This window comes from Dreissena polymorpha, chromosome 3 (assembly GCF_020536995.1).
Source record: "Dreissena polymorpha isolate Duluth1 chromosome 3, UMN_Dpol_1.0, whole genome shotgun sequence".
Taxonomy (NCBI): domain Eukaryota; kingdom Metazoa; phylum Mollusca; class Bivalvia; order Myida; family Dreissenidae; genus Dreissena; species Dreissena polymorpha.
The window spans coordinates 48,659,368-48,685,161 of record NC_068357.1 but is presented as its reverse complement, the minus strand read 5'-3'; the positions used below and the strand labels follow the sequence as shown (position 1 = coordinate 48,685,161).

Genomic DNA, 25,794 nt, shown 5'->3' with positions numbered 1-25,794 from the left:
TCCTCCTTATATTGTAAAACATGTGTATAACTGACCATTTATTATGTTTCAATCAAGGCTTGAGTTGAACAAAATTACGTATATATTTCAGTAATGCGTTATACCTCACGGCTGTATAATCAACACAAATTACATGAAATCATCGGACAAAGAGTAGTATACACACATACATGCGGAGTTTTCTATGTTTGCAGGAATTTTGTTGTTTTTATAACTTTTATAAATACGCCCAATGAGTTTTTGCGACCGCAAGATCATGTTTACAGATTTCGCATTACTTTTACTGATTAGTCTCTAACTAGTTCTATCGGTCGAGCTAGCTCAACGAATATATTAATATCATATACAGTGGAAGGTATAGTAAATATTGCACCATGAGGAGAGTGATGGGAAACAAGGCCGAATGTCAATATTGACAATACTTTTCGGGTGGGTGTGGTTGTTGTTATTTATTTTTATTTTTCCAAACAAAAGTACTCAAATTCACTGTTAACAGTTACACGTGCCATGGAAAAACAAGCGCCCTTCGACACTGGTTACCACATATCAATTTTAATAAGCGATTACTGATAATTACCTGGTTTCGGAAAACCCATGATCCTATTTATCCCCGTGGGGTATATAAACAGAATAGCCTGATCGGGCTTTACCAGACTCCAACGTTATGTCATAATAAAATTATGCGTGGCCGAGTATTTGGGAGTTAACAATAGGAAACGAAAGTGAGGTAGAATGTCTCGTGTCAAAAGGTATTTGTCCGTAACAAATATTTGAAGGTTTAAAACAGCCCTAGATTTGTATATCCTTGTTTAAATGATGAACACAGAGGTTTTTCTCAGACGTTAGGTAAAACAGTAACTGTTATCCAGTCGAAACTCATCAAATGTATATTGCGTTTTCACGTCTTCAAATCTCCATAAACATAATTATCGATGTTTTAATTACACTGAATTGTACTAATTACTAACAATTTACTGATCACTGCTTTACCTGTATTGTTAAATCCACCATTCGTCCAGTTCCCTGAAAATATATAACATTTAATTAATTTAAAACATTTAATACATTGAATAAAGAACGTGTGTATTAGAATTTTGCACTCACTATTTGACCACAGCATATTTTAAAGGTTATTAAGATAGTTTATGGCATGTAAATATAACTTTGAAATACTACAAATACATTTATCTTTAGAAATATACAAAATGCATTAACACATACAATTGCGTGTTTAATGTATCAACGTTTAGTTTAAATCGATAATAAATGTGCATTGAACGTTGTTAAATGAATGCCGAATACGAAATATAGGACATATATTGAACATTTTTAAATTATATAGATTTTTATTTGTTATATTCTCGTTGTCATATGTATTAATATGTTAAGTGAAACATGTGATTTTGAATCAAAATAAGAAAACGTAAATGTGTAATTCGACAAGGAAAAGTATTATGATTTTATTAGTATAATATGATATCTTTTAGGTCTTTGGGATGAATACGAGTGAAAGCGATAATTTTAGCCTAGGGAATTTGAATGGACAAAAGTCTAAAGTGATTGACTAAGTTGTGAGAAATTATTGGCTGCGCATTCCGCAATCAACATCTTAAACACTATTGAATATTGCACACACATACGTGTTACTCTGTTGCAAACACATCTCAAATTTCAGATCCAAAATGAATGACACATATATTATTACAATTTATCATGGTTGATTGCGGTTAAAAAGGAAAGGATTAAAACTTAATCATATAAACAAACACGTATGTGTTTATAGTAAACTGTTTACGATAGCGAGTCATGACATTGTATTTACATAATATTTGTAGCAATGACGTTTCCTAAATATATCAGGTACTTTTTTCACATATGTTTAACTGTTTGCAATATTTCCATGTTTCCTCGTTAGAACTATTGGAATAATCCCTCATTTAAAATTAATTAGTGTTTGTTTTACGAAGGTCGCAATGGTGTTGTGGATATGGTGTCCGCCTAGCGACCGGCAGATCACGGGTTCGATCTCCACTGTGGGAGCGTTTCATAAAATACAATTCATAAAATAAATACTGACTTTTAGACTCGTATTCCAAAATAATTATGTTGAGAAGCATACTAAACATCACCTTACCTGTGTTGTTAAATCCTCCATGTGTCCAGTTCCCTGAAAATAAGTATTGTTTCAGTTTTCATATCGACAATGCCAATGGGATATAATTTAACACTTCACAGAGTTTGCTGATCGTGAAATAAAGCACCTCTAAACGATTGGTTAAAGTTGAGTTCTAAAAGCTCTATTTGTATAATGTTATTTATACCACAATGTATGAAATTGTTTGAATAATTATCAAACGTGATACATGATTCGTAAAACACGTTAACATAATTTATCAAACATGGTTGTTTCTTTTTGAGCAACTATACTTAGTATATCAGACATGACAGGATATTAAGCAAATGATAAATAGTACCTGTGTTGTTCATGTAGTTGTCGTCCATGCACATCATACTTCCGCTCCCCATATCTTGACACGTGGTTGGCGGCTTGCAATCTGTGTCCATGTCGCAGGCATCAAACCTTTCTGAAAATATAGATCAAGCATTTGATGATGATTGATTTAAGGCGTTATTCTGCGTTTAACCTTACGACTTCTTAGGTAGAATATAAGGACCCTTGTGCTAGGTAGGTCGAGTTAATAATGACATTGACGATGACGACGATAACAAAGATGATTGTGATGATGATGATGATGATGATGATGATGATGATGGAGATGGGGTAGGTGATGTTGGGGATGACAAGAAGTGGATTTGCAATGGTCGCCTCTTGCATATAGAGTAAATAGAATAACACGTAGAGTACTACATTAAGGACCCTCTAAATCTTTTAGATATTGTTTATCGTGCGATGTAAGTAAACTGAAAAAGTAAGCGTGATCATTAACCAGAACTATTGCTTTTTATATTATTAGTACAAACAAACGGATCGTTTAACAACCATACAAATTCACAGTTGACGTCATTCAATCGGTATTACAGCTCAGGTTTATTCGCTCTCCATATTAAGAAAGCTGTGTGTTTCAATATGACGTCATACCAAATGATACCGTTTGTGGAGTAAACAGACCTTCCTGTGCTGTTACTGGAAAACCAGATCGTTTGTATGAAGAAAGAGCATTTTTAAATATGATTCGTTGGATATTAAGTTAATGCTGCGTTCTACCGTATCTATGCGTCAAACTTGTGGTGGTTATACATACAGGAATCCTTAAACTCTAGAAATACGATCAGGAGAGAAAGGATTGTTACCATCGGCCATTATAATACAACAACGGACAAACTCTCAATATCAACACTAAATGAATGACTAAAGCTTGGGTCACTTCCTAAGAGCGGTCAATGCAAATCATTTATGGTTCCACGAAAGGCTTGTTTATTGACACGTGTTTGTTCAATCGAGTGCGGTTCGGCATGAATATCAGTAAACTCCCTCAACCTATACAACCCACACCCCATCAATGTTAAGCATTGACCGTTCCAAGGACCACCGCTTAAATGTCGTTTTTTTATATTGAACTGTTGTGTTGTATGGATTGTTCTGTATTGTATTAGAAATATCGCCTTAAACTATAGCAAAAAAATATATATACAAACACCAAGAATTGTTCTTGTGATAATATTGTATTTTAAATATTCAATTAATTGTATATATACACAAATGAATATAGATTTCGTCACGAGCATCAATAAATGGTTGCATCTAACATTGCAAATATTGAGTTATTGCAAATGAGCCAATTAGAAAAATGAATTTATACGTTATGAGCAACAGTGATTCTTACCTCGTTCCCTGCACCCTGATGCAGTATCAAACTTTTGAAACGCGTGTGGGCATGCACAAGTATAAGTTCCGTTTCGATCAATGATGCACTGTGTATTGTTATAATAGTTGCAGTCCAAGGTTGAGCTGCACTGGATTCCCGAATCTTGAGTTCAAAGAAAATATACCGGTATATTAGGAGCAGGACAAGTAAAGTAAGGCGCATTGAATGCAATTCACTTTAATTTAGTTTAAACCTATTTATTTAAGCTCGATTGAATTGAAAGTACTTACTACTTATTTAAAACGCTCTCGAGTCCGTTTCCTGGGCCAAGACCAGTACTTGGTGTCTTTGGGGAGATCTAACGCTCCCACAATCGGGATCGAACCCGTGAGCTGCGGTCGCTAGGCGGACACCATATCCATTACACCACGGCGACCAATTCACTTTAAATGGTTAAAACGCTGATATATAATAATGTGTTTGTCAGCTATCACTACGCGTAACCATTACACTATTACAAGAAACATTTTCACCTTCAATGATCGGTGCTTGATTAGGACAATCAATCCACATATAAATTATCGAAACTACAGCTGTCCAATGAAAAGAAATCATATGATTCGCTGTGTTGTTCGTTGATAACTATTTTATTGTCTCCAGCTTACGGGCCTATGTACGTTACCTCTGTCGCTCTGGCAACCGAATCCAGTGTCTTTGGTCTTGGAAGGGCATGAACACATCATAGAGATGCACACGTAGACTCCCTCGCAGTCCCAGTTATTCATGCAGTACGCGAACATTCCTCCTTATATTGTAAAACATGTGTATAATTGACAATTTATTATGTTTCAATCAAGGCTTGAGTAGAACAAAATTACGTATATATTTCAGTAATGCGTTATACCTCACGGCTGTATAATCCAAACAAATTACATGAAATCATCGGACAAAAAGTAATATACACACATACATGCGGAGTTTTCTATGTTTGCAGGAATTTTGTTGTTTTTATAATTTTTATAAACACGCCCAACGAGTTTTTGCGACCGCCAGATCATGTTTACAGATTTCGCATTACTTTTACTGATCTGTCTCTAACTAGTCCTATCTGTCGAGCTAGCTCAACGAATATATTAATATCATATACAGTGGAAGGTATATTAAATATTGCACCATGAGGAGAGTGATGGGAAACAAGGCCGAATGTCAAAATTGACAATACTTTTCGGGTGGGTGTGGTACTTGTTATTTATTTTTATTTTTCCAAACAAAAGTACTCAAATTCATTGTTAACAGTTACACGTGCCATGGAAAAACAAGCGCCCTTCGACACTGGTTACCACATATCAATTTTAATAAGCGATTACTGATAATTACCTGGTTTCGGAAAACCCATGATCCTATTTATCCCCGTTGGGTATATAAACAGAATAGCCTGATTGGGCTTTACCAGACTCCAACGTTATGTCATAATAAAATTATGCGTCGCCGACTATTTGGGAGTTAACAATAGGAAACGAAAGTGAGGTAGAATGTCTCGTGTCAAAAGGTATTTGTCCGTAACAAATATTTGAAGGTATATAACAGCCTACATTTGTATACACTTGTTTAAATGGTGAACACAGAGGTTTTTCTCAGAATTTAAGTAAAACAGTAACTGTTATCCAGTCGAAACTCATCAAATGCATATTGCGTTTTCACGTCTTCAAATCTCCATAAACATAATTATCGATGTTTTAATTACACTGAATTGTACTAATTACTAACAATTTACTGATAACTGCTTTACCTGTATTGTTAAATCCACCATTTGTCCAGTTCCCTGAAAATATATTACATTTAATTAATTTAAAACATTAATACATTGAATAAAGAACGTGTGTATTAGAATTTTGCACTCACTATTTGACCACGGCATATTTTAAAGGTTATTAAAATAGTTTATGGTTTGTAAATATAACTTAAAAATACTACAAATACATTTATCTTTAGAAATATACAAAAATGCATTAACACATACAATTGTGTTTTTAATTTATCAACGTTTAGTTTAAATCGATAATAAATGTGCTTGAAAGTTGTTAAATGAATGCCGAATACGAAATATAGGACATATATTGAACATTTTAAAAACTATATAGATTTTTTTTTTATATTCTCGTTGTCAAATGTATTAATATTTTAAGTGAAACATGTGATTTTGAAACAAAATAAGAAAACGTAAATGTGTAATTCGGCAAGGAAAAGTATTATGATTTTATTAGTATAATATGATATATTTTAGGTCTTTGGGATGAATACGAGTTAAAGCGATAATGTTAGCTTAGGGAATTTGAATGGAAAAAGTCTAAAGTGATTGACTAAGTTGTGAGAAATAATTGGCTGCGCATTCCGCAATCAACATCTTAAACACTATTGAATATTGCACACACATACGTGTTGCTCTGTTGCAAACACATCTCAAATGTCCGATCCAAAATGAATGACACGTATATAAGTACAATGTATCATGGTTGATTGCGGTTAAAAAGGAAAGGATTAAAACTTAATCATATAAACAAACACGTATGTGTTTATAGTAAACTGTTTACGATAGCGAGTCATGACATTGTATTTACATAATATTTGTAGCAATGACGTTTCCTAAATATATCAGGTACTTTTTCACATATGTTTAACTGTTTGCAATATTTTCCTGTTTCCTCGTTAGAACTATTGAAATAATCCCTCATTTAAATTTAATTAGTGTTTGTTTTACGAAGATCGTAATGGTGTTGTGGATATGGTTTCCGCCTAGCGACCGGCAGATCACGGGTTCGATCTCCACTGTGGGAGCGTTTCATAAAATACATTTCATAAAATAAATACTGACTTTTAGACTCGTATTCCAAAATAATTATGTTGAGAAGCATACTAAACATCACCTTACCTGTGTTGTTAAATCCTCCATTTGTCCAGTTGCCTGAAAATAAGTAATGTTTCAGTTTTCATATCGACAATGCCAATGGGATATAATTTAACACTTCAGAGTGTTTGCTGATCGTGAAATAAAGAACCTCTAAACGATTGGTTAAAGTTGAGTTCTAAAAGCTCTATTTGTATGATTATTTATACCACAATGTATGAAATTGTTTGAATAATTATCAAACATGATACATGATTCGTAAAACACGTTAACATTATATATCAAACATGGTTGGTTCTTTTTGAGCAACTATACTTAGTATATCAGACATGACAGGATATTAAGCAAATGATAAATATACCTGTGTTGTTCATGTAGTTGTCGTCCATGCACATCATTATTCCGCTCCCCATATCTTGACACCTGGTTGGCGGCTTGCAATCTGTGTCCATGTCGCAGGCATCAAACCTTTCTGAAAATATAGATCAAGCATTTGATGATGATTGATTTAAGGCGTTATTCTGCGTTTAACCTTACGGCTTCTTAGGTAGAATATAAGGACCCTTGTGCTAGGTAGGTCGAGTTAATAATGACATTGACGATGACGACGATAACAAAGATGATTGTGATGATGATGATGATGATGATGATGATGATGATGATGATGATGATGATGATGATGATGATGATGATGATGATGATGATGATGATGATGATGATGATGATGATGATGATGATGATGATGATGATGATGATGATGATGGAGATGGGATAGGTGATGTTGGGGATGACAAGGAGTGGATTTGCAATGGTCGCCTCTAGCATATAAAGTACATAGAATAACATGTAGAGTACTACATTAAGGTCCCTCTAAATCATTTAGATATTGTTTATCGTGCGATGTAAGTTAACTGAAAAAGTTAGCGTGATCATTAACCAGAACTAGTGCTTTTTATATTATTAGTACAAACAAACGGATCGTTTAACAACCATTCAAATTCACATTGACGTTATTCCATCGGTATTACAGCTCAGGTTTATTCGCTCTCCATATTAAGAAAGCTGTGTGTTTCAATATGACGTCATACCAAATGATACCGTTTGTGGAGTAAACAGACCTTCCCGTGCTGTAACTGGAAAACCAAATCGTTGTATGAAGAAAGAGCATTTTTAAATATGATTCGTTGGATATTAAGTTAATGCTGCGTTCTACCTTATCTATGCGTCAAACTGTGGTGGTTATACATACAGGAATACTTAAACTCTAGAAATACGATCAGGAGAGAAATGATTGTTACCATCGGCCATTATATTACAACAACGGACAAACGCTAAATAACAACACTAAAATTTGAATGACTAAAGCTTGGGTCACTTCCTAAGAGCGGTGAATGCAAATCATTTATGGTTCCACGAAAGGCTTGTTTATGGACACGTGGGTGTTTAATCGAGTGCTGTTCGGCATGTATATCAGTAAACTCCCGCTACCTACACAACCCACACCACATCAATGTTAAGCATTGACCGTTCCAAGGACCACCGCTTAAATGGGTTTTTTTATGTTGAATGTTGTGTTGTATGGATTGTTCTGTATTGTATTAGAAATATCGCGTAAAACTATAGCAAAAAAAATATATACAAACACCAAGAATTGTTCTCCTGATTAATATTGTATTTTAAATATTCAATGAATTGTATATATACACAAATGAATTTAGATTTCGTCACGAGCATCAATAAATGGTTGCATCTTACATTGCAAATATTGAGTTATTGCAAATGAGCCAATTAGAAAAAATGAATTTATACGTTATGAGCAACAGTGATTCTTACCTCGTTCCCTGCACCCTGATGCAGTATCAAACTTTTGAAACGCGTGTGGGCATGCACAAGTAGAAGTTCCGTTTTGATCAATGATGCACTGTGTATTGTTATAATAGTTGCAGTCCAAGGTTGAGCTGCACTGGATTCCCGAATCTTGAGTTCAAAGAAAATATACCGGTATATTAGGAGCAGGACAAGTAAAGTAAGGCGCATTGAATGCAATTCACTTTAATTTAGTTTAAACCTATTTATTTAAGCTCGATTGAATTGAAAGTACTTACTACTTATTTAAAACGCTCTCGAGTCCGTTTCCTGGGCCTAGACCAGTACTTGGTGTCTTTGGGGAGATCTAAAGAACGCTCCCACAATCGGGATCGAACCCGTGACCTCCCGGTCGTTAGGCTGACACCATATCCATTACACCACGGCGACCAATTCACTTTAAAGGGTTAATACGCTGATATATAATAATGTGTTTGTTAGCTATCACTATGCGTTACATTTCACTTTTACAAGAAACATTTTCACCTTCAATGATCGGTGCTTGATCAAGACAATCAATCCACATATACATTATCGAAACTACAACTGTCCAATGAAAAGAAATCAAATGATTCGCTTTGTTGTTCGTTGATAACTATTTTATTGTCTCCAGCTTACGGGCCTATGTATGTTACCTCTGTCGCTCTGGCAACCGAATCCAGTGTATATCGTCTTGGAAGGGCATGAACACTTCATAGAGATGCACACGTAGACTCCCTCGCAGTCCCAGTTATTCATGCAGTACGCGTTCATTCCTCCTTATATTGTAAAACATGTGTATAACTGACCATTTATTATGTTTCAATCAAGGCTTGAGTTGAACAAAATTACGTATATATTTCAGTAATGCGTTATACCTCACGGCTGTATAATCAACACAAATTACATGAAATCATCGGACAAAAAGTAGTAAACACACATACATGCGGAGTTTTCTATGTTTGCAGGAATTTTGTTGTTTTTATAACTTTTATAAATACGCCCAATGAGTTTTTGCGACCGCAAGATCATGTTTACAGATTTCGCATTACTTTTACTGATTAGTCTCTAACTAGTTCTATCGGTCGAGCTAGCTCAACGAATATATTAATATCATATACAGTGGAAGGTATAGTAAATATTGCACCATGAGGAGAGTGATGGGAAACAAGGCCGAATGTCAATATTGACAATACTTTTCGGGTGGGTGTGGTACTTGTTATTTATTTTTATTTTTCCAAACAAAAGTACTCAAATTCACTGTTAACAGTTACACGTGCCATGGAAAAACAAGCGCCCTTCGACACTGGTTACCACATATCAATTTTAATAAGCGATTACTGATAATTACCTGGTTTCGGAAAACCCATGATCCTATTTATCCCCGTGGGGTATATAAACAGAATAGCCTGATCGGGCTTTACCAGACTCCAACGTTATGTCATAATAAAATTATGCGTGGCCGAGTATTTGGGAGTTAACAATAGGAAACGAAAGTGAGGTAGAATGTCTCGTGTCAAAAGGTATTTGTCCGTAACAAATATTTGAAGGTATATAACAGCCTACATTTGTATATCCTTGTTTAAATGGTGAACACAGAGGTTTTTCTCAGACGTTAGGTAAAACAGTAACTGTTATCCAGTCGAAACTCATCAAATGCATATTGCGTTTTCAAGTCTTCAAATCTCCATAAACATAATTATCGATGTTTTAATTACACTGAATTGTACTAATTACTAACAATTTACTGATCACTGCTTTACCTGTATTGTTAAATCCACCATTTGTCCAGTTCCCTGAAAATATATAACATTTAAATAATTGAAAACATTTAAAACATTGAATAAAGAACGTGTTTATTAGAATTGTGCACTCACTATTTGACCACGGCATATTTTAAAGGTTATTAAGATAGTTTATGGTATGTAAATATAACTTCAAAATACAACAAATACATTTATCTTTAGAGATATACAAAAATGCATTAACACATACAATTGTGTGTTTAATGTATCAACGTTTAGTATAAATCGATAATAAACGTGCATAGAACGTTGTTAAATGAATGCCGAATACGAAATATAGGACATATATTGAACATTTTTAAAACTATATAGAATCATTTTTGTTATATTCTCGTTGTCATATGTATTATTATGTTAAGTGAAACATGTGATTTGGAATCAAAATAAGAAAACGTAAATGTGTAATTCGGCAAGGAAACGTATTATGATTTTATTAGTATAATATGATATCTTTTAGGTCTTTGGGATGAATACGAGTTAAAGCGATAATGTTAGCCTAGGGAATTTGAATGGAAAAAGTCTAAAGTGATTGACAAAGTTGTGAGAAATTATTGGCTGCGTATTCCGCAATCAACATCTTAAACACTATTGAATATTGCACACACATAAGTGTTACTCTGTTGCAAACACATCTCAAATGTCCGATCCAAAATGAATGACACATATATTATTACAATTTATCATGGGTGATTCCGGTTAAAAAGGTAAGGATTAAAACCTAATCATATAAACAAACACGTATGTGTTTATAGTAAACTGTTTACGATAGTGAGTCATGACATTGTATTTACATAATATTTGTAGCAATGACGTTTCCTAAATATATCAGGTATTTTTTTCACATAAGCTTAACTGTTTGCAATATTTCCCTGTTTCCTCGGGTGAACTATTGAAATAATCCCTCATTAATTAGTGTTTGTTTTACGAAGGTCGCATTAGTGTTATGGATATGGTGTCCGCCTAGCGACCGGCAGATCACGGGTTCGATCTCCACTGTGGAAGCGTTTCATAAAATACAATTCATAAAATAAATACTGACTTGAAGACTAGTATTCCAAAATAATTATGTTGAGAAGTATACTAAACATCACCTTACCTGTGTTGTTAAATCCTCCATTCGTCCAGTTGCCTGAAAATAAGTATTGTTTCAGTTTTCATATCGACAATGCCAATGGGATATAATTTAACACTTAACAGTGTTTGCTGATCGTGAAATAAAGCACCTCTAAACGATTGGTTAAAGTTGAGTTCTAAAAGCTCTATTTGTATGATATTATTTATACCACAATGTATGAAATTGTTCGAATGATTATCAAGCGTGATACATGATTCGTAAACAAGTTAACATAATATATCAAACATGGTTGGTTCTTTTTTAGCAACTATACTAAGTATATCAGACATGACAGGATATTAAGCAAACGATAAATATACCTGTGTTGTTCATGTAGTTGTCGTCCATGCACATCAAACTTCCGCTCCCCATATCTTGACACGTGGTTGGCGGCTTGCAATCTGTGTCCATGTCGCAGGCATCAAACCTTTCTGAAATATAGATCAAGCATTTGATGATGATTGATTTAAGGCGTTATTCTGCGTTTAACCTTACGACTTCTTAGGTAGAATATAAGGACCCTTGTGCTAGGTAGGTCGAGTTAATAATGACATTGACGATGACGACGATAACAAAGATGATTATGATGATGATGATGATGGAGATGGGGTAGGTGATGTTGGGGATGACAAGAAGTGGATTTGCAGTGGTCGCCTCTTGCATATAAAGTACATAGAATAACATGTAGAGTACTATATTAAGGTCCCTCTAAATCTTTTAGATATTGTTTATCGTGCGATGTAAGTAAACTGAAAAAGTAAGCGTGATCATTAACCAGAACTAGTGCTTTTTATAGTATTAGTACAAACAAACGGATCGTTTAACAACCATACAAATTCACATTGACGTTATTCCATCGGTATTACAGCTCAGGTTTATTCGCTCTCCATATTAAGAAAGCTGTGTGTTTCAATATGACGTCATACCAAATGATACCGTTTGTGGAGTAAACAGACCTTCCTGTGCTGTTACTGGAAAACCAGATCGTTTGTATGAAGAAAGAGCATTTTTAAATATGATTCGTTGGATATTAAGTTAATACTGCGTCTTACCGTATCTATGCGTCAAACTGTGGTGGTTATACATACAGGAATCCTTAAACTCTAGAAATACGATCAGGAGAAAAAGGAATGTTACCATCGGCCATTATATTACAACAACGGACAAACTCTAAATAACAACACTAAAATCTGAATGACTAAAGCTTGGGTCACTTCCTAAGAGCGGTCAATGCAAATCATTTATGGTTCCAATAAAGGCTTGTTCATTGACAAGTGTGTGTTCAATCGAGTGCGGTTCGGCATGTATATCAGTAAACTCCCGCTACCTATACAACCCACACCACATCAATGTTAAGCATTGACCGTTCCAAGGACCACCGCTTAAAGGTTTTTTGTTTTTTTTTTATGTTGAATGTTGTGTTGTATGGATTGTTCTGTATTGTATTAGAAATATCGCCTTATCTATAGCAAAAAATATATACAAACACCAAGAATTGTTTTTCTGATAATATTGTATTTTAAATATTTAATTAATTGTATATATACACAAATGAATATAGATTTTGTAACGAGCATCAATAAATGGTTGCATCTTACATTGCAAATATTGAGTTATTGCAAATGAGCCAATTAGAAAAATGAATTTATACGTTATGAGCAACAGTGATTCTTACCTCGTTCCCTGCACCCTGATGCAGTATCAAACTTTTGAAACGCGTGTGGGCATGCACAGGTAGAAGTTTCGTTTCGATCAATGATGCACTGTGTATTGTTATAATAGTTGCAGTCCAAGGTTGAGCTGCACTGGATTCCCGAATCTTGAGTTCAAAGAAAATATACCGGTATATTAGGAGCAGGACAAGTAAAGTAAGGCGCATTGAATGCAATTCACTTTAATTTAGTTTAAACCTAGATTTTAGCTCGATTGAATTGAAAGTACTTACTACTTATTTAAAACGCTCTCGAGTCCGTTTCCTGGGCCTAGACCAGTACTTGGTGTCTTTGGGGAGATCTAAAGAACGCTCCCACAATCGGGATCGAACCCGTGAGCTGCGGTCGCTAGGCGGACACCATATCCATTACACCACGGCGACCAATTCACTTTAAATGGTTAAAACGCTGATATATAATAATGTGTTTGTCAGCTATCACTATGCGTAACCTTTCACTATTTTAAGAAACATTTTCACCTTCAATGATTGGTGCTTGATTAGGACAATCAATCCACATATAAATTATCGAAACTACAGCTGTCCAATGAAAAGAAATCATATGATTCGCTTTGTTGTTCGTTGATAACTATTTTATTGTCTCCAGCTTACGGGCCTATGTACGTTACCTCTGTCGCTCTGGCAACCGAATCCAGTGTATATCGTCTTGGAAGGGCATGAACACATCTTAGAGATGCACACGTAGACTCCCTCGCAGTCCCAGTTATTCATGCAGTACGCGAACATTCCTCCTTATATTGTAAAACATGTGTATAATTGACCATTTATTATGTTTCAATCAAGGCTTGAGTAGAACAAAATTAAGTATATATTTCAGTAATGCGTTATACCTCACGGCTGTATAATCCAAACAAATTACATGAAATCATCGGACAAAAAGTAGTATACACACATACATGCGGAGTTTTCTATGTTTGCAGGAATTTTGTTGTTTTTATAATGTTTATAAACACGCCCAACGAGTTTTTGCGACCGCCAGATCATGTTTACAGATTTCGCATTACTTTTACTGATCTGTCTCGAACTAGTCCTATCTGTCGAGCTAGCTCAACGAATATATTAATACCATATACAGTGGAAGGTATAGTAAATATTGCACCATGAGGAGAGTGATGGGAAAAACAAGGCCGAATGTCAATATTGACAATACTTTTCGAGTTGGTGTGATACTTGTTATTTATTTTTATTATTCCAAACAAAAGTACTCAAATTCATTGTTAACAGTTACACGCGCCATGGAAAAACAAGCGCCCTTCGACACTGGTTACCACATATCAATTTTAATAAGTGATTACTGATAATTACCTGGTTTCGGAAAACCCATGATCCTATTTACCCCCGTGGGGTATATAAACTGAATAGCCTGATCGGGCTTTACTAGACTCCGACGTTATGTCATAATAAAATTATGCGTGGCCGAGTATTTGGGAGTTAACAATAGGAAACGAAAGTGAGGTAGAATGTCTCGTGTCAAAAGGCATTTGTCTGTAACAAATATTTGAAGGTATATAACAGCCTTACATTTTTATATCCTTGTTTAAATGGTGAACACAGCGGTTTTTCTCAGACGTTAAGTAAAACAGTAACTGTTATCCAGTCGAAACGCATCAAATGCATATTGCGTTTTCACGTCTTCAAATCTCCATAAACATAATTATCAATGTTTTAATTACACTGAATTGTACTAATTACTAACAATTTACTGATAACTGCTTTACCTGTATTGTTAAATCCACCATTTGTCCAGTTCCCTGAAAATATATAACATTTAATTAATTGAAAACATTTAATAGATTGAATAAAGAACGTGTGTATTAGAATTTTACATTCACTGTTTGACTACGGCTTTGGGATGAATACGAGTTAAAGCGATAAAGTTAGCTTAGGGAATTTGACTGGAAAAAGTGTAAAGTGATTTACTAAGTTGTGAGAAATTATTCGATGCGCATTCCGCAATCAACATCTTAAACACTATTGAATATTGCACACACATACGTGTTACTCTGTTGCAAACACATCTCAAATGTCAGATCCAAAATGAATGACACATATATTATTATAATTGATCATGGTTGATTGCGGTTAAAAAGGTAAGGATTAAAACCTAATCATATAAACAAACACTTATGTAATTCTGAAATTAATATTATAAGACAATATTAGATATAACTTTACCTGTGTTATTATATCCTTCAGTTGTCCAGTCGCCTAAAATTTAATATGTTTTAATAATGTTTTAATATAATAAAAATTTGCATATCAACAGCGCCAATACGTGGAAGAGAATAAATATAAATTACTATTTAATTTTGTATTTAACATCCAAGATTAGCAACATTACACAGTGCATGCTGATTGTTTAATTCACAAACGATACGTTAAAGTCGATCTCTTGACGATCGTTATAGATATTACTATAAGCACCATATATTTTATATGATTTGTTAATAACTATCAGACATAATATGTTATTCATACAAAATAATACATACTATATCAAATATCACATAATTATGGTATTAAGTTTATTATAGCAAATACACATGATGTGTTTAATTGGAGTTTCATTATCCGTTTCTTAAATAACAAACACAGTGAAATCCCACTTGAAGATTGTATTGAAAAATAAAGCGCTCATCGACAATAATTTGTGTTTTCAATTTTATTTCAATTATTCAATAAGCGGTTACCGATTATTTCCTGATATGTATTTTTCGGAAAACTCTTTTTCCAATTACGGTCCGTGGGGTATATACACATTAAAGCCCGATCATGATATATGACTCTCTAACGTCATGCCATATTAAAATAATGCATGGACAGGTATATGTTTTTTTAGTTACAATTGAAAATGGAAATTAGGTACATTAATTTTAATTATATAATATTATTATTATTAAATATATTATATGGTGTTTGTAGTTTATGCAATGTCGTAAAAATAAGTCTACCAAATCAATTCATAAAAAATCCTATATTGTTCTTTTGTTACATGTATAATATTATTATGTTATGTCATGACATTGAATTGACATGTTGTACTATATGCATAATTTAAATATAATTGTTAAACGTATAAGTATTAATTTATGATTTTGTTAAAACGGATGTAAATACTGCATTGATAAATTGGCATATACTTAACGTGAAACAAGTCACAGATATGAATTTATAAAAATAGTTTAGGAAGTAAGGAAATAAAACATAGATAAATGGAACACCTAATAGTTGTAATAAGAGATTGATACACGGATGAATTGATAATCTGATGTTGTATAGGGAATATTGCAACGGTAAATGTTAAATATAATATTTGGAAGAAGGGATACATAGATAATCAGATACACAGGCATATCATACAGAAATTTATGGATTATTTCTCATCGGCAGTACGATAATGCAGAGTATTAAGATCATATACAAGATAGTATTTTCATTATGGAAATATAATGTTGATTAATGATCGTGATCGAAATTTAACGGCGAAAAGATTAAGGAAAAATGTCGAGGTAAGAAAATTATGTACTAAAGTGCCACTGATCGTTTTTATTTTGCGCTTGTTTGGAACTTGAGGGGACGTTTGCAAATGTGTTTTACGGCGTACACGAAATAAACCTGCAGCACACTATCAGGAGACAAATACTTGTTACCTTCAGCATCAGTATTACGCAATGCAGGACAATACCAAAAAAGCAAAACATACCACTATTTTAAAAACTATAAATGCTGGGTTCACCGTCTTGAAACGGTCATTGCAAATCTTTGTCACATTTGAATCATAAACTAGTATAACAAGATAATCAATATTTCAGATCATACCTTGTTGTCCATGAGTCATTGTTATGAGGACATAGACAACCAGTAGGTGCGCCAACGTGGTATGTGAAGACATACCGTTCTTCTCCTGCAAAATTGAAAATGCAAATTCATCGAAGGCATGACCAATATTCAGAAACGTTGTGACATTATAGTTATTATTGTAATTCTGTATTGTTTTCATATTTCATTTGTTAGATGTTGTTCGTAGTATAACTAGTTTTAATTACGTGAATGAAACAGATTTACGATAATTCTAACACCTTGTTTGCTTGAAACTTTTCTTTATACACATCGTTTTCTTGATTTTCTTGAATTTGTGTTTGGATGATCTACATTTCTTTGTATACTAATAACTTTAAAACTATCCTCTAATCGTTTTAATAAATGTTCGATACTTAAAACACTAGTACACTTAAGTAGTATGTGTAGTATTCGATTCACTTGTCACGTTTTGACATTCATTTTTTATGCTCTGATGGTATAGGTGCAATTGATATTGAAATGGTTTGAGACCTGCGTTAGTAGATAATAATACAACTATGGACAGTGCTATATATGCCAAGATGTTTTTATCACATCATTTACATAAGCATTACACTGAACCCTTAATTAATTGCTACTATCTTCGAAAGGTTCATTCTATTTAGTAATTAGCAAAAAATGCTGAATACATCTTAAAATGTGTGTTGAGGCATGGTAATAATAAAAATAAATTAAAAAAAGACTATAAGAGCTGATTAGATTTACAGTTTTCCTTAAATTTTTATTTAAGAACTTGTACCATTTCTTCATTACCCTTCAAATATAAATAAAAGAGGCATTCACCTCTCCTCTGATAAAAGAATACAGGGGGGAAAAAATAAGGTTCTTATGTAGATTTTAAATAACGACGCACCATCTATGTACACAACTATTTTTTTCATTTAGGTGAGTGATAAAGAAGAGACACGACCTCTTAAGTATACATCGCATTCTCACTAAAATCTGGCATGTGCATAATTGAAGTCCAGCTTGCCATATCGGCGGTTAACGGTCGGTGATTTATGAATAGATCTATAATTTATCAATTTACAAAATGGAAACAATATTTATTTTTATTCTGCGCTTTACATTCGATTAAATCGAAAATGGTATAATATAATTTGTATTCTGCTAGCTAGCTCCAAATTGTTTGTGGCACGAATCCGTCGAACAAAGTAGTAATATGTTGTCTCCTACGCGCTGCTATTTATAACTACGTAACTCGATCAAATATCATGTTACTATTTTTGTAAATTATGGTACGGCGAATGATCGTTGGTTCAAAAACTTAAGACAGTGTTTTTGCCATTTGCAATCCTTTTTGTAATTATACATTATGATTGTTCATGCTTGCGGAAAAACAATGTCTTTGAAAGTAAGTTTCAAGGTCGAGAAGTTATTATCAAAGTTCACAAGACTTTATCTACTTTGTAGTAGTAATTGTAGAAGAAGTCGTATACGTCAAGTAGTACGAACTTTTTGATCATGTATCGATTTAAAAAATAAGTATTATTATAGTAATTACCTCTGATGTTCCAAACACTATTCGCACAATAGTGGTCTGCCGATTAATTGTTTAAAATATTGAATCTATTGTCCACTAATCTATTCTTTGAAGCTTTTTTCCGTGGTTCCGCTCGCATTTCTTTGTTCAAACACAATTGTAAACTATTTTAAATTAATATAAGTGATTGGGTTGTACTTAGAACTTGAAAATGTAGTTAGCGTCGAAATTAAAATTTCAAAATTATATTGAAAGAGCGTCACAATTAGATTTTTAGAATGGAATGCGAAACTCAATTATAATTTGAAAACATACATGCTAAGACTTAAAAATTGTTATCCTATGTTGCTTCATAAATTGCTGTTCCATTTGGGTTGTTTAATATTATAGTGGCAAACTTTAAAAGAGAGAGATATTGGTTTCTGAAATTACGCGATCGTATTTACCAAATACCATTTCGCAACTCAACCTATGCATAGAAAGTAACATTTACTCTCAAATAAAGTCCGGAGCTTAACAAATATAGGTACATTAGTAAATTTTATGTTTGGCTTCTAATACCAAATATGCTAAAACGAGTAAATATACTTTGTTTTGCGTTTGAGTTAAAACTAAACAATTAAATAACACATCGTGCTGCCGCCAAAAATGGTTTTAAATTAAGAATTTTGACATGAATGTTAACAATAATTATCGCAACGCTGACCGGTCCAGTTCTTGACAATGTTCATATTGTTCATAAGTAAGGATGCTCAACACAATTAATTTAATTAAGGATGGTAATGAATATTCGAACAATTGAATATTTTAAACCTGCCGAATATTTGAATAAAAAATTCTGAATATTCGAGTTCTATAATTATCGTCTGCAAAAAGAGACGTTTGTACAACTTCACAATAATATGTAGGCCTTTTTTCCAGACGACTGTCGTTTTAAAGGCCATGGTGTGCTAACAGCTGTCATCAATTAACGAGAACTTCAAGATGTTTTGATAATGTGTTCCTGCAGCAGCATACCGGTATGATTAGTTAGTTGTCTGTCACGTTCCAAACAAAATGTTACATTAAAAATTAACTATGCGGTTTCGATCCCTAAATCAAGAAAAAATCTCAAACCGCAAGGCAACGACGGGATAATTGATGCCAGAGCAGTTTTTTGAACACGTTTATATGTTATGGTTTATTGATTGAGTATGTATTCGCATGATAAGCTAGACTGCGCGTCCCGCACATCGACAGTCTCTCCATTTGTTTAGATCGCTTTAATTGATTAAATTGGTTAAGTCAATCTTTAACCTATTTAAAGTTCACTTGGAATTGTACGTACACTCAATGTTTAAATTCGGTAAAACGATTTAAATAACAATCGCCCGCTTAGCTACTAATAGTATTCCAAACACTGCGCCTAATAAAGTTTATGATTACAATTCACAATTGTTATAAAATGTTGCTTAATAAATCTTGTTGTTAGCATTTTTACAAAAAAAAATAAGGCTAAATTTATTTAAGTACTGGCTTACGTCACATACTGCCAATTCTTTATAATAATAATAATAATAATAATAAAATCTTTATTTAAAGAAGATAGACTTGTTAAGAAATACATCAGATGAAATTACATAATATGCAATTTATATAATACATTTCTTATTTTCAACAAGGTCTTCTAACAAGATACAATTTACAACAAATACATCATATTTCATCTTGAGCAATAAGAACAAAACATAAAGAATCATATATGCATACACATATAATGATATATATTATAATTTAAAACAAATGACAGACATAAAACTACAATAACCATCTATGCAAGAACAGTATTTAAACATTAAACTAATGTTATTTACTAAAACAACATGAAGCATGTTCAGTTTATTTCATAAAGTGTGGAAGAAAGATAAGCTTTTAATTTTTTCTTAAATGTAATTAAATTGTTTGTTTGACGTATAGATTGGGGAAACGAATTCCAAATTGTTTTGCTAGAAAATTCAAACGATTGTTTGAAATAGTTTGTTTTGGGTATTCGCACTAGCTTTAAATCCCCCTTTTCGCAAGATCGCAAGTTATAGTGATTATTTTGTGAAGGTGTCAAAAGGTCACGTATGTATGTTGGGGTTTGATTGTGAAATGCTTTAAATACAATAACTGACGTGAAATAGTGATTACGCTGTTCGAAAGTCAACCATTTTAGATCTTTAAATAGTGTTTTTGAATTAGTGTTGTACTTTTTATTTAAAATATGTGCACCACAACGCTTTTGTATTTTGACTATTCTATTAGTTTCCGTTTTGGCCGCTGAACTCCAGGTAACGCATGCGTAGTCGGATATAGGTGAGATATAACCATTATAGAAGAGCTTACGCATTTCAAGGGTTAGATATGGTTTTATTTTTTGCAAAAGAAACATTCGTGATGACATTTTTGAACAAACGCTGTTAATGTGTAGTTTCCAAGATAGAGTATTGTTAATATAAAGGCCAAGAAGTTTTTGACAATTTACTGTTTTGATCACCGTATCTGAAATTTTAAGTTTTAGATCTGTTATATTTTGAGCTTTCCGTTTTGACCCTAATACCATACAAGTGGTTTTTAGTGGATTAATAATCATGTTATTAGTTTGGCACCAATCATTTACAATTGAAAGATTTGTTTGTAGCTTATTTTGAAGTGTTTGAATATTTGTTCCCACAGTGTGCAATGTTGTATCATCAGCATACATTGCAGAATCACATGTAAGATCTAGCGAAAGATCATTAACGTAAATAAGAAATAGAAGAGGTCCTAAAATAGATCCTTGGGGAACACCAGCAATGATGCTTTTACAAGTAGAGGTAGTGTTTTCTGCTTTGATAAACTGAAATCGATTGCGGAGATATGAAGAAAATAGGTCGCATGACCTATCATTAAAATGATAAAGTTTCAATTTGTGTAAAAGAACCCTATGGTCCACAAGATCAAATGCTTTTTTAAAATCCAAGAAAATTGTACCTACCAGATTTGCATTATCAATTTGTTTAAGCCATGAATCAACTATATTAATCAATGCTGTTTGACAAGAATGATATTTGCGAAAACCCGAATGAGTTTTGTTTAATAGACCTGTAGATTCTAGATATATATGCAATTGTTTAGCTATATGCTTTTCAAATATTTTAGATATAGTAGGTAAAATTGATATTGGTCTATAATTATTGGGATCTTCTACCGATCCACCCTTGTATAAAGGTATTACGTTTGCAATTTTAAGCATGTCGGGAAAGGTTCCATGTGATATACAGTTATTTATAAGAGCAGTGATTGGTTGTATAATGAATTATTTGCAAAGTTTAATAATGCTGGGCCCTATACCATCAGCCCCAGCAGATTTGTTTGAATGAAGTTGATTAATTAAAGTACTAACTTCTGATGTAGTAATAAACTGAACAGAGAAATGCTTAGATTCTAGCTTAGCATCTAGATATGTTTTCAATGAGTGGAAATCGTGTTCAGCAAATTTCGTCTTTTTAATAAGTTTCGAGATGTCAACAAAGTGGTCATTAAGTGCATTAGCTACATTTGTTTTACCAGATATTATCTGATCATCCGTCCTTATTACATTTGGCAAAATAGAGGATTCTGTGTGTTCATTTGATGCTAATTTAATAGTTTTCCAGAGCGATTTCGCACTTGTTTTGTTTTGTACCGCATTCGATTGATTTTAACATTTAACACACATTGGACGTTTAGCCTATTTAAGAGTTTAATTTTCCCTTGGCCTAAATGTATTAATGAGGTAAAACGATTTACATAAAAAAATCGTTCGTATCGATTCCAAAAGAATTCCAAATATTAAACTATATTAATGTTGGACCTTGATGTGTGTCTTCAAAACGCCATACTGCAAATTGTCGATATACTATGAATTTACGAATACTACAGACACGGACAGATACTACGACATTGCAAAACTTCAAAGAATGTGTAACACACAACACAGTTCCCTGTTACTTTTTAAGAACATGTATTTACTAAGGCATGTTGTATAACGAATCATATGACAATAGTAATTTCGCATGTTTTTTATGATTTTTTTTTTAAATATATACTTTAACTTCAATACTGTGAGCGTTTGTGCTTTTTCAAGCACATGCACGGAAGATAATAGATATCAAATACTAGTATCACATATTGTTCACATATATAACATATCTTTCATATAATCATAAACATATCATATACCACATAGATTTTCAGATATAACATAACTGTATCAATTCACACATTTTAGCATAACACATATATCAAACAAATATTTCGTATTACGTGTACAAATTAGTGAAAAGTTAATATTATTCACTGAGACGCTTAGCGACCGACATGTCGAACAGTGGGAGCGTTCTTTAAACCTCTTCCATAGACACCAATTTCTTGTTCTAGTCCCAGGAAAAGGACTCGAGAGCGTTTCAAAAAAGCCTTAGGCTTTCGATACAATCGCGCTAAATAAATAGGTTTAAACTAAAACTTAATATTCGCTTAGAATAAGAGTCTGTTTTGGTAGTGAATGGTTCATGACAATAAACCCATTTATGCCTAGCGTCTAGAAAAAAGGCCTTGGCAAACAGAGTAGACCCAGATGAGACGCCGCATAATGCGGCGTCACATCAGGGTCTGCGCTGTTTGCTTAAAGGAATTTCTGTAAGAAATACTCTAAATATAGAAATAAATATACTAGACATCCCTACTTTTGGATATAAATTGATCCTATTTAGAAGGATGGGAGAGTCCACAAGGCAAAAAAGGGTTAAACACGGTAATTGACTAGAAGGGATATTTAGCGCCATGAACCACGGTGTTTTTGTTTTACTGTTTTGTTTTATTTACATTGTAATTGAAGGAATGTCAAACCAATTCATCTTGAACCTATTCAACGTAGACGATTAAAAAAATGAAGTAAATGGGTAAGCTTTAGAAAAATTAAAGACTTAAGCATTGATCTTATTTCCGACGTCATGACACACATGATACATGTTTGAATCATTCAGATAAATAAGATGATCTATCAATATTTTTCGCGTTAAAAAGCATACAATATTGTACAGCAAAGCAATTAATTTAGATATGACTCAACCAGAAAATGATTATTTGATGCTTAATGCTTACTTATATTTCTACTCCATTTAATTCTTTCTGTTGTTGACAATGCTAAAGGTACTGCTAATGTATTTATTCACGAACTTAACAAGGGTGTTTAAATACTGTATGTGTGACACAAAACAGTTAAGTACATAGAATAGTATACATGTTAATTTTGATAAATGGTTTTTACTGGCATTTTTTTCCCGAATGTTTGAAAAACAATTTTATTAAATAAAATAAAAAGATCTTATTTCCCTGTAAATTTGTACTTTTCCTATATTCAATTTAAATTATGGTACAGTAGCAGAGTATAGACTACTTATAATCAACTTTTCATAAAAATGATTTGGTATAAAAGAAAGCAAAAAAACAAAACAAAAAAAAACAACAAAAAAAAACAAAACATAAATACTTATGCAATTATGGAAAATAAAACGAGCGCTTGCAAGGTACGTGCCTTAGCGTGGGCGTAAATTTTAGCGATTACATGTGTACAAAACAGTACGAATTATATTAAATGAATCACTAAGAATGACACAAAAAAACGCGGACCTATTTGCCTATTCAACTCATAATTTAAGCTCGTTTAAAAATATTCTACCATTGGAAACACACAACAAATGTATAATATATATAAACCTCGCTCTGTGAAAACGATGCTTTGACATGTGCGTAAAGTGTCGTCTCAGAACAGCCCGTGCAGATGTTTCGTTGAAAGACTCTTCTAACCGATAATCCGTTATAGGCGGAAAATATCGTTCCTGATTAGCCAGTGCGGACTACACAGCTAATCTGAGTCGACATTAGCCAGTGCGGACTACACAGGCTAATCTGAGTCGACATTTTACGCACATGCATTAAGCCGAGATTACCCATAACGAGGTCCAGATATTTCTCACTATGCACATGCGAAACATTTTGAAACACAAAAACAATATTTTATATTTGAAATAATTCTGACGTATCGTTGTTTTCTCTCTGAAGCTTTTAAACCAAATTAAAGGAAATAAACACCAATCAATGTTGTTGTTTTTTTATTTACAGATACACATATTAAAATCGAAAATATTTCCTCAAAAGGAGACATTTTGATTTAACTAAAGAATCGCCTTTAATATTAAATAACTTACGTTTACGCACGACAATCCCGTTCTGTTTGTAAGAATTATACAAAACACTTGTTTGATAACTCTTTTAGACTATTAAGCTTTTGAACTGATTCCAAATATTTTCAAGAAACAAAATTTTCTTCTTAATTTGATGTCTGTTTAGCGTGCCGTCCTGCGGCAATATACTACATAAAGTTCACAATATGGGTATCGGATATTATCGATATTGCACAACTCCCTATTGTTCTTCTGTGAATAGGCTGGTCTTCCGACGATTTTTACCGCTACACGGGAGTCTATTTGCTGAACGTCAATAAATCAGTCGTTGAAAAGGTAGAAATTAAAAGCTGCTTATAACTCAAGACTTTTTTTGGTATTGAAGATTTTTTCTCACGCGCGGATTTATTGAATTTGTTGCAAAACATATTATCCCAGATATACCTAATTACGCTTATTTCATAATGGTTAAAAATTAAAGGAAACCACACAATGAGTATTTTTCAATTATTATTCAAGGCGTTTTAGGGAATTTGTAACTATGACTTTATTTGAAAAAACAGTGTTGCACTGCGCTCAGGTGTCGGCCCGAACTTTGTTCAACTACAAAGTGTGTTCGCTGTAAAGTTTTAGCTAAATGTGTCCTGTTCTGAGAAAACTGGACAAAATGTTTGTGCGTAAAGTGTCGTCCCATATTAGCCTGTGCAGTCCGAACAGGCTAATCAGGTACGAAATTTTCCGCTTTAACTGGATTTTTGCTTAGAAGAGACATCATTTTAACGAAAAATTTCATAAAAGCGGAAATGGTCGTACCTGTATATGCCTTGTCTAAAGGGTTATTGCCCAGTTGTTTGTCTACTTATTTTGTTGTGCAGGGGTAACAGATCCCAATTGAGATTACACTGTACAAGGATGCAACCTTCATTCATGTTTAATGCATTCAGTATAATTTGCCCTTAAGGCTAAATGGTGAAGCAACATATGAGAGTAGTGGC

At 33.2% G+C, this 25,794-nt stretch overlaps 1 protein-coding gene across 1 annotated transcript; it reads right to left on the bottom strand.

Annotated features, from left to right (window-relative positions):
• Positions 1-4,474: 4,474 nt before the first annotated feature.
• On the bottom strand, positions 4,475-24,948 carry LOC127872202 (uncharacterized). The gene is made up of 10 exons (XM_052415531.1): positions 24,824-24,948; positions 17,048-17,132; positions 15,404-15,436; positions 14,947-14,979; positions 13,837-13,959; positions 13,172-13,315; positions 11,817-11,927; positions 11,479-11,511; positions 5,617-5,649; positions 4,475-4,632 (listed from the first exon to the last, which is right to left on the bottom strand). Exons 2-10 carry the CDS (start codon positions 17,118-17,120, stop codon positions 4,475-4,477), a joined length of 741 nt encoding a protein of 246 aa, XP_052271491.1. The 5' UTR covers positions 17,121-17,132; positions 24,824-24,948.
• Positions 24,949-25,794: the final 846 nt, after the last annotated feature.